This window comes from Acanthochromis polyacanthus, chromosome 20 (assembly GCF_021347895.1).
Source record: "Acanthochromis polyacanthus isolate Apoly-LR-REF ecotype Palm Island chromosome 20, KAUST_Apoly_ChrSc, whole genome shotgun sequence".
Lineage (NCBI taxonomy): Eukaryota > Metazoa > Chordata > Actinopteri > Pomacentridae > Acanthochromis > Acanthochromis polyacanthus.
Window position 1 is genome coordinate 26,574,769 of NC_067132.1, and position 10,407 is coordinate 26,585,175.

Genomic DNA, 10,407 nt, shown 5'->3' on the forward strand with positions numbered 1-10,407 from the left:
TTTGCTTGTAGGTTACGCTTTCTGCCCGTTAACAGAAACTACACCAAAGCTATCTGGTTTTGGCAAGCGTCTCTTTGTTCAGATCATGGAGGCAGCCACGTCTACCATGCAGCACTCTGTCGGTTTGGGCCCTCGAGGTCCCAACCCACCGCATGGAGCTCAGCCGGCCCAGGGGCCTTCTAACCAGCCGAGTCAGGGGCCTTCAGGAGCCTCCCGACCAGAGGAGCAGCACCACCAGAAGCCCTTCTTCTACATCCAGCCGTCACAGCCTTACCTTCCCATGCAGAGTCTGCAGTGGTCTGTTCCTGTTCAGATGCAGCTGTCCTATAACCCCTACTACGGCTACTCTGGTTTAGGTAAGAACCAGCAGAAAAAAACAAATATTCTGCTTTCTATCATTCTCAAATTATCATTTTTTTCCAAAGAATTCCTGCTCAAACATCTCTGCTTTACCTGAAATGTACCTGTATGTATATATAAAGATGTCTGTGAATTTTTAGCTTGATATATCAAATACTTTCTGAGATATGTTTTTTTAAATCACCTGTTGATCCACCTAAACCACATTTTTTCACACATGGTTTGAATGACGACATTTCAGGAACTATTAAAGATGAAAACCTGCAATCTTCACTGTTATTTTTGATCATGACATTGATTCAGAATCTAAAACTTTGGACAAATAGTTATGGTTGAGTAAAAAACCCAAAAAAGCACTGAAACAATCAAAAAGTCCCATCCTTGAGCAATTACATTGACTCAAAAGTCAACTAGTGATATTTTTGGAACCATATTTGGCTGCATGTCACAATAATCCAAAGCAAAACACATAGAATGCTTTTAAAGATTAAAATACTCGATCACGACAATGAAAATGACGTTAACTTTGTTAAACTTTCATAACTGATTGAACAGTTACGACAAATTGTACAACAAAAACATAAATGTAGATAATAAATTACCTAATCCAAGTAGAGTAAAGTTCTAAATTTTGAAAAAAATAGTTCTCAAACTGCATCCGCAGTGGAAAGCAGAGGCATAAAGTAGTAGAAAATAAAAATACTCAACTAAAGTGCCTCAGAATTGTACTTGTATTTACCTTCCACTCCTAATTCTAAACTATTATATGTGTTTTGCATTCTATACTTGTCTAAAAATGTGACTTTTCACCCATTACTCGTGTTGTTGTGATGCAATTCAGCTGAAACTGACTGGAACTGCCATTCATATTTGCCACACACTGACAGATCTTTTTTTCAGTCAGAAATAAAAGGAAACAAAGCTTTGAATCCGCTGAACTTCAAGCAGTTTGGGGAGAAAATTGAAAAATCTGATCTGTTTTTTACACTTTCCAGCATTGGGTAAATGATGTAATTTTAGCAATTTTTCAAAGATAACAGGCTTGTCAAACATGCTAGCTGATTTTGAAGTTCAGAGAGTCAACATATTCCATGGATAAAGTGCCAAATTCAGGCCTGAAGCTTTAGCAGCAGCAAACTTGTAGAAACCCAGTGAGTCCAATGCAGTTCTACTTAACCCTTTGATGCGCAGCATGGATCAAAAGTGACCCAAATCCAATGGAAAATGGGTATCTCCTGACCCACACTGCACGTCAAAGGATTAAAGACAGTATAAGTCTTTTTTGTGACAGCATTTTAACATTCATACACTCCTTGTGTCTCTTGTTGAAGGTTATGGGATGCCAGTGATGCCCCAGTATCAGCCCAGTGCATACATGGAGGCTCCTGGTTTCATTGTCCCCCACACCCACCTCCACCTGATGGACTACAGGCGCCTCCTCAACCCCCAGTATTACCAAACCATGGCCTTCCACTCCCGCAGGTTCCGCTACCAACAAAACCCCCCTCCCAGAGAAACGGCCAGCTGTGAGGTTCAAACCGAGCCGCTAGCTGCAGCCCAAAGGACCAGCACCCAGAGTTCTGGTGAGGTTCCCAGTGTCCCCCCAGTTCATAGCAGCGACCCCACCACCGTTGTCCCACCACCACTTGTGCAGAAGACGGATCAGTCTCCGGAGCTCAAGGACCCGACGCCTTCTCCCACCACCAGGTTGCCATCAAACAGCAGCTTTGTGATCCAGACAGAGGAGGTGAGGATTGAATGCTGCACTGCACCGGTTGGACTACAGCTGCTGCAAAAGGCGGCAGAAATGATCCAGCACAACTCCATGTTGCAAAGTCCAGTCCTGCCAGACGATGCACCGAACCTCCCTGCAGACCAGTCGGATGAGACGCTTCAGGTTTGTCCCGACATCTTGTTAGATGGGACACCCAGCACCAATGAGAAGACTCCTACTGGCGAGGAGTGCAAGAACCAGATGGACCCTGTGAATGAGAATCTTGAATCTGAAGAAGCAGCCAGTGGCAAATCTGAGGAGTCAGAAAGTGAGAAAAATCAAAATTTCAGCTGTACAGTCATCCACATGCCGTTTGGTCAGAAGTACCTTGATAAACTGAGGAAGATGGAGACCCCCGTTTGGTCAGTGGAGGAAAATCTGATTCCCTCCCCTCAGTCAGGTTCCTGGAATGTCTCCACAGATTCTCAGGATGAAACGCTGATGGGTGTAGCTGATGTGTCGTCACCACAGATGCTGATAGAGGAGGCTCCAGCCAAAGACATCGTCCCTGTGATTGAGATGTCTTCTCTGGCAGAAGATGAAGGGAAGGAGATGCTGCCCACTGTGGAGGAGATGAGGTCTGATGCTGATATCTGCCCTGTAATGGACATCCCTGTTTCAGAAAAGGCGCGTATGATCGAGGTGATTCACTCAGCACAGGTGGATGTTGCTTCAAACTCGCCTCTGAAGGCTGATAGGAACCAACACAGGCGAGAATCAACCATCCAGGACCATCAGGACACCTCTTTTGAATCATTGCCGGCCTACCTCCCCTCGACAAGCTGGTTAGCTGACTCTGATCACAGCCACTACTGCAACAAGATGCCTGTGGCTCCCAAGAAGCAGACCAGACCTGTGAACAGTCAAAGTGTAGATTTGCCAACCAGAAGAAGAAAACTAGAATCGGATTACAAAGAACAGCCCAACATTCGCAAGTCTAAAGAGAGGTACAAGCCCAAAGGCAAGGCAGATCGACGAAGTCTCTCTGACCATGAGTGCTGCATGAAGAGAAGCTTCAATGAGAACATGTTCAGCGATTATGTGTCCAAGAGGGAACAACTTTGCTCCAGATGTTTGGCGAAACAAAGGATCTGCACGTCTGCCGGTCCGGTACTTGAAGGCAAGAGCTTGAAAAGAAAAGCTGCTCCCTTCCAGCAGTGGAACGACGTCCTCTTACCAACATGTGACTCCTGTAAATCTCACAACAAGAGGCGACCGATGAGAAACGGTTCTAACCCTGATGTTCGTGGTCCTCATCACGGACACGACACCGAGGGAGAATCCTCTGAGAACAGCTGCTGTCGCACGAGACCAAAATGGAGGCCAGTTGATGATCCCAGGAAGCTCACGGACATCAAGAGGCCGTTGGTGTCCAAGCAGAACCAGGAGAAATGTCCTGCAGCGATATATCCAAAGCTGAGGGAGAAGAACTGTTCGTGCAACGAGCTTCAACATCAGCCGCTCACAAGGGAGCGACTTCGACACTGTCCTCATGGCAACACCATCAAAGAAATGGACGAGAACTGCACCATGCCGGTTCCCCACCAGGAAAAATGGAGGAACGTGGACCACGTATATCTCCCACCCAGGTGGTCATCTGGTAAGCAAACGGGTTTTCACCCAGAATTAACCTCTAATATCTAAAAAATTCTAACTTTAAGCTTTTCTTTTCAGCAGAGAACTCGTGGATGGGACTGATGCCCAACATAGACACTGACGGCTGCAAGAACAAAACAAGGTCACAACACATGAACATGCACAGGAATTCACAACCACTATCACAAGGTTTGCTATTGGCATTTTATTCCAAAATCAGCTTCACATGAGTCTTTTCAGGGAATTTCACAGCTAAAAGGTTATATTTAAGCTGGTGGGGAAATCCAAACAACCCTTTTCTGTTCCTTCCAAAGCTGTTGCTATTACGTTCTGGGCAGTTGGGTCCAAATTTTGGAAAAATGTATATACGGTATGATTAGCAAATTCTTGCCAAAATGTGAGACTTTGGTATAGGAGAGGTTTCCACATTGAAAGAACCACAAAGTCTGTGTCAGATTGGTGTTACAGACAGTTCAAGCTGCTTAACTGTATAGGAACCCAACTAGAGGGACCTAAAGTACAGTTTATAGTTTAAATAACTGGCTGTTTGGCAGGTAAATGAAGATATTCATGATCTCTGCACGGTTCCCATTTTTACTGATAGAAAGCCTGTTGACAATTGGTGAAGTTACACAAAGGAGAAAAATGAAAGAGAGGAATCTAAAGCGAAGAAAATGAGAATTGTATATATAAAAATACAGGCATTAAAACTCATTAAGATCTCAGAAAGAGGTTTGGGTTGCTACTAATTAAAACAGTAACACAGTGGAAAGTTTGCATCCCCCGTAGAAATGTGTATTGCTAGAGACTGTTTACCTGAAATCTCTTGATCCAAGCCTTTTTCTGACTTTTCTACAGCTTCTCTCCTTTAATTGTCACAATTTAGAAGTGTTTTTCTCCATTTGCATTAATACTTTTACTTTCCAGAATGTTTCCAGTAAAGCATAGCAGCAAGAACTGAGTTTAAATATCTACTATCTACACCCACCATGTGAAATTCAGCTTATTGTACACAGGATAGCACAAAATAAGCTTTCAAGTTGTCCTTAATTGTTGTCTTGTTGTGAAGATGTGTATAATTATTTCAGAAGAGCCAATGAAATCCTAATATTTTTTTTTCAAATTTTCTTTGCAGGAACTTGTAGAAAAGATACAAGATGCTGATTTGCACAAGAGCACAGTTCAACAAAGTGAAAAATCACACGTTCTTTTAACGGTTTTGTACACAGAATTTATTTATATTACACTTAATTTAATTGCATAATTAATCACAACGTCCACTATTTATTATTGTTCAAATAAACACAGCTTTATTGTACTTTTTGTGTTCGTCTTGTTTTGCAGCTGCAGAGGAAACGGTGTAGTTCAGGCTGTAGGTACTGATTTTGTCCAGTAGATGGAATCATTACTGCATCAACTACACAAACCATCCACCATCGTGTGAGAAAATCTCTTACTTAAGCTTAATTTTTTTTTCATGAATGAGTCACTAATATTGCCTTAAAAGAAGAAAAACAAGCTTAAAAGGAAGACCTTTCTTATAGAATATAATGAATCCTGAAGTCTACTGACTTATTTCCTCATTTGGACTCTGCAGTAGCTTTAGTTTGCATGCCTGGTTTGCACATAATTTAACTGTTTATAAAAGAGCTTTAACTGAATGTTTCACCTGTAATGACCTTGTTAGGGTTCACTGTTGTTCAGGTGAGTCACCGGTCGCCTCCCAGCGGCTATTCAGGCATCAAAAACCTGTGACCTTTTGAAAATAGAGACGCTTGTTGTCAGCATGTTCACCTAATTAGGCTGGTAGCTTTAGTGGCAGCGATGTGTAGTAAAACAAAATCAGGGGAAGATGAAAAACATTATGTTACATGCTGCAGAAAACGCCAAATCTAGAAATAATTATCTGTAGTTGAATAAATGTCAGCTATTTTCTGCAATGTAAAATGACCAAAACAAAGCACAAAATGTCCCAAATGTGGAAAAATTACCTCAAACAGACAGAATGGCTACCAAGAGTTGCAAAAACAACACAAGACACAATATGAGCACAAAGTGATGTAAAGTGGGCAAAATGAGACGCAAAAATAGCAAATTTAAATGTGAAGGTTTACAAAGGGGCACAAAATTATCAATAAGGAACAAAATAGGACAAAAAAAGAGACCTTAATGTTGATGGCAAGACATAACATGATCAAAAGAATAACACAAAGACAAAGGTCTTTCAATCATAAACACTAAAAGGAAAACTATAAACAATACGAGACCATTAGGGATAAAAATGATGACAATCGAAATGCAAAATGACCGAAAATGCAACGTTGCCACATAAAAACATATAATGGCTACACAGAGAAGCAAAACAGCCACGAAGACATTAGGATTGGTGATTAAGAGATACAAAAAAAAGATCTCAAACGTGACAGAAAATGACCTAAAAGAAACAGAATAGATACAAATGAATGTAAAATGAACAGAAGGGGACACAAAATGATATCTAAATGACCACAACAGACATAAATTGAGCAAAATGGGACAAAAAATGACCTTTAAAGGGCTATAACAAGATGCAACAAGATCAAAACATTTAGCTAGAAATAGAAATGAGACATCAAATGAAGCAAATATGACATAAAACAATCATAAAGGTCACTAAGAGAAAAAAATTGAAAAGTGAGACCATAAAATGACAAAAGTGCAAAATGACCAAAAATGCAACATTTCTACATATAATAGCAACAAAGAAGCAAAACAGCACAAAGATACTAAGAATGATTATGAAGGTACAAAATGAGACAAAAACTATCTCAAACGCGAGAGAAATTACCTAAGAGACGTAATAGATACAAATACACATAAAATGAACAGAAAGGGACACAAAACAACTAAAATTCCATATAAATGACCACAATAGACATAAAATGAGCAAAACAGGACAAGAAATTGAGCAGAAACAGACAGAAATGGTAAAATTACCAAAATTGGACACAAAAAACATAAAAAGGTGTGAAAAATGACCTCAAAGAGACAGAATAGCTACAAAGAAATGCAAATTGTTTGAAATGAGACACAAAATGGGACGAAAACAGCCATAAAGATATTCAAAAGGACCACAAAGAAGCTGCACATCAAGAGGTCTTTAACACATCCGTGTCCAGGGACCCATTGTTTCATTATCCATCCACGTCTGTGAGACATGTTAACTTCACACCAATGAACATTCAGATCATTATTTCAGACAGCAAGAATCCCCTGAAGGACATCTCTGATGCAGTGAGCAAAATGTCCAACCCAGGCGACTAATTTCTGTGTTAAAGATGATTTGTGTAAAACTGATTTTCTCCAATCACCACAATGGATATGGAGAAGTTAGCATGAAATATGCAACGAATCACTGTTAATATTGCTCATAATTTTGCAGATATCATTTATTTCAGAGCTGTGGCTACGGAGCTGCTAGCTTAGCTGTAATCCTGTTTCTGTTTATATCAGCAAAAATCACTAATCCCAACACTGAAACAGGCGACTGGTTTGGTGTGGAAAATGTGTTTAAACCGAATAACCAGTCAAAGAGGTCATTACACCTGTTATGTTTCTTTTAAAGCTGCTAGAGCGACCAAAGGCCCCATTGTTGCCCCCTAATACATAGCGTGGTTCCCCAAAGGGCAAAAACATACACAAATGTATTGACTAAATAATGAATCATGTTGGACCAGACCATTAGAGCTTTACGCAGTGTTCAGTGGGCCTTTGAGAGCAGGTAATGAAACCAGTTTTGTTCTAAATGAAACATGTAATGTGTAGCAGTAATAGGTTTCCTGGCTGGAGGGGAGTCGAACGCTCTGCTGTGGACTTTATGTTCCCGTCAGTCGCTTTACGTCAAGAAGCTGTGGGAGTGGATGTGTGTGATTCTCAAGCTCTCACAGCTGCTTTTGCTCTGCCTTTCGATTGCTTTGCTCCTTCTTCCACTCATCCTCCACCGAGAGATCTTTTCCAGAGAAGCCCACACAATGCGGCGTCTTCAAAGCCCAAAGAAAAAGAGGCCGCTTTTTGCTTTGTTTGAAAGCTTTTGCAGTTTGAAACGAACCCTCTCAAGTGATTTTTTTTCCCCGGCTAACGGGATCGACGACGCTTTGAAGCCGACGACGCGTGGCGGTGAGGGAGTTCCTAGATGAGATGGGATGAGGGAAAGTTGCGGCGGTGAAGCGCAGCACATGATTTCCCCTCAGATTCGTCAGTTTCAGGGGTTGGCGGTAGACAGCTCGGCCTGGTCGGTCTCAGAGCTCATATCTGGAAGTCTCCCGCCTCACACTGCCATTCCATCTTCATGACGTTATGCGTTATGGGTAAATGTGACGGGCCTGATTGGCTCCCGGAGGTATTTACAGTATGAGGTTGAAGGTGGCAGGATGTCTGATATGAAGCTGGAGGAGGTGCATATTTTTCATTCAGAGCGATGTAAATATTGGAAGTGTCTGGGGTTGAAACATCAATGACAGACAGAAAGATGAAAAAAACCTCATGTCAGGACATTTGACAGCTCCTCACTTCCTGTATGTACAGAGATATGGTGGCTTAAGAGCTTCGTTATTGAAAAAACCAAAAGTGCAAAGAATAAACCATTAAGGATGTTGTAGTTGTGGTTCCAATCAAAACTTAGCCCTTCCACGAGGGTAAAGTGATCATAGGGTCAATCCATGTCATTTCATCTAACTGTGTTGTTGCACCATTTACGTATTTGACATTTGGGACCCAAAAAATTAAGTTTTGTAAAATATTCTGGCTGAATTCTGAAAATTTTATGTGTCTACAGATCTGGGAAATCCCACAAATAAAACGTCTTGCCTGAGAGACCATTTTGAAGGTTCAATATCTCAAGAAATTTAACTCCCACAGCCATGAAACTTGGTGAGGACACAGACAGAATTGTTTCCAACAGATCCAGATCATTAAATGTCTCCAGCAGAGGCGAAGGTTCAATTATTGGTCCTTGAAAATAGAAGAAGTGCAAATTTTTCAAACAAGTGTGATATTGGAATCCCAGACAGTTTCTCTAAGTGTAACTTAACTCCCACAGCTTTGAAATTCCGTGAGAACAAAGAGAAATAGCTTACAGTGGATCCAAATCTCAAAATGTCTCTAGCAGACTTCTGAAATTTAATTATTGGTCCTTGAAAATGGATAAATGAGAGCAGTATTGGAACCCCAAAAAGTGTTTTTGTATGGCTGTATCCATATTACCTGCTAAATACAGCCTTAGGTTGACATTACACCAGCTTTTGAAGCCTCTAACATCAGTACAATTTGATGTTTTGCTGATTTGATGCACTAAGATGATATCCAGAATTTCTGTCTTTAGCAGCACGTTTAGTTTCTTCTTGTGTCTTTGAACGCACCACGGAGATTGGAAAACAAAATGCGTTGGCCTGAAACCTGTAGGGTTACAAGAGATATCTTCCAACCATCCATTTAAATCCATTTTTATTAGATTAACAGCAGAAACCAAAAACACATGAAATTAATCTACACACCATAAAAGGAATGTAATAAAATGTTGTTGTTTTTTGGTTTTCCAACCAAATAGTCAAAGATCAAGCCTGATTAAAAAAAATCTGCGTTGATCTTTGACCACTTTAACCTTGGTTCACATGTTTTGTTGCCTTTATTTCATTATTGAGCATTCAGTCCATGTTTCTACAGCTACATTCTTATTTTTACTGTTTTTCTCTTTTGCACATTGCAACTTTATTCAGAAATTGAGTTGTTATTATTGAAGTTAACATTAGGTTCTTGATTCAACAGCTTGTTTGCTCTGTGTTGTGTCCTTGAATGTACCTGAAGGCAGTAGCTGCCTGCAGGGCTGGAAGATATCAGTGAATGCTAAATATAGAGGTTTAGTACAACATTTTCCTTAAGAAATTGCTCATAAGAGCACTTAAAATTGCAAATAATTGATTATCTGTCCTGTTAAACTACAAATTTCACCCAGCTTTGAGTCCTTATGTTAAACTAAGCTAACCACGTCTTGACTTGTGCACACATAATATTGATTTTGTTGTTCTTCTTTACCTGTTCCATCAACTTATGAATCATTTGGTCAATGAAGCATCAACAAAACAACTTTGTAAAACCAAAGACAACGACTTCAAATGTGTATTTTTGACTTGAACCACCAAAACATTCAGTTTAAACCAAGGAGAAGCAGCAAATCATCAATTTAGAGGCACAAATCACAGAACATTTGCAGTTATTTCACTGTCCTTGTTTGAAAAATGACTGAAATAGCCACATATTTTTCTGTCAACTTTTTCAGCTCCTATATATGTTGCTTAAAGTGCACGTGAAAAGGTAAATCATTTGTACAGTGCTGCATAGATGTGACATCTTATTGCCGCATCTCTGTAATTTAACAATGTCCTTTTACAGGTTTATATATTGTGCGTGCATACATTCATTGCCAGTGCGTGCTTGAGCAGCTTGTGTTAATGCCTGTGTGTGCAGAGCTGCTTGAGATGCCTTTAAAAGCCGTGGGAGGTTAAGAGCATCCATCCTGCCTCCTTAACTGTTCGGAGTGATTCTGTCAAGCTGTCAAGTCGGTTTTCCTGGAGAACGCGAGTCACACGGTTCAAGTGTTTAGAAATGCTCATCTTCAAACGGTGTTTCAGAGATGACTAAGT

The 10,407-nt window shown here is 40.5% G+C and overlaps 1 protein-coding gene across 1 annotated transcript; it reads left to right on the forward strand.

Moving 5' to 3' along the window:
- Positions 1-74: 74 nt before the first annotated feature.
- buc2l (bucky ball 2-like) lies at positions 75-5,028 on the forward strand. The gene is made up of 4 exons (XM_022215311.2): positions 75-356; positions 1,692-3,734; positions 3,809-3,919; positions 4,866-5,028. The coding sequence occupies exons 1-4, from the start codon at positions 86-88 to the stop codon at positions 4,892-4,894; spliced, it is 2,454 nt and encodes an 817-aa protein (XP_022071003.1). The 5' UTR covers positions 75-85; the 3' UTR covers positions 4,895-5,028.
- Positions 5,029-10,407: the final 5,379 nt, after the last annotated feature.

Bases quoted from the DNA above. Each gene is read 5' to 3' on its own strand.
- buc2l (XM_022215311.2), top strand. From the start codon at position 86: ATGGAGGCAGCCACGTCTACCATGCAGCACTCTGTCGGTTTGGGCCCT. The intron at 3,735-3,808 runs GTAAGCAAACGG...TTTTCTTTTCAG, and splicing joins CCCACCCAGGTGGTCATCTG to CAGAGAACTCGTGGATGGGA. The intron at 3,920-4,865 runs GTTTGCTATTGG...TTTTCTTTGCAG, and splicing joins TTCACAACCACTATCACAAG to GAACTTGTAGAAAAGATACA.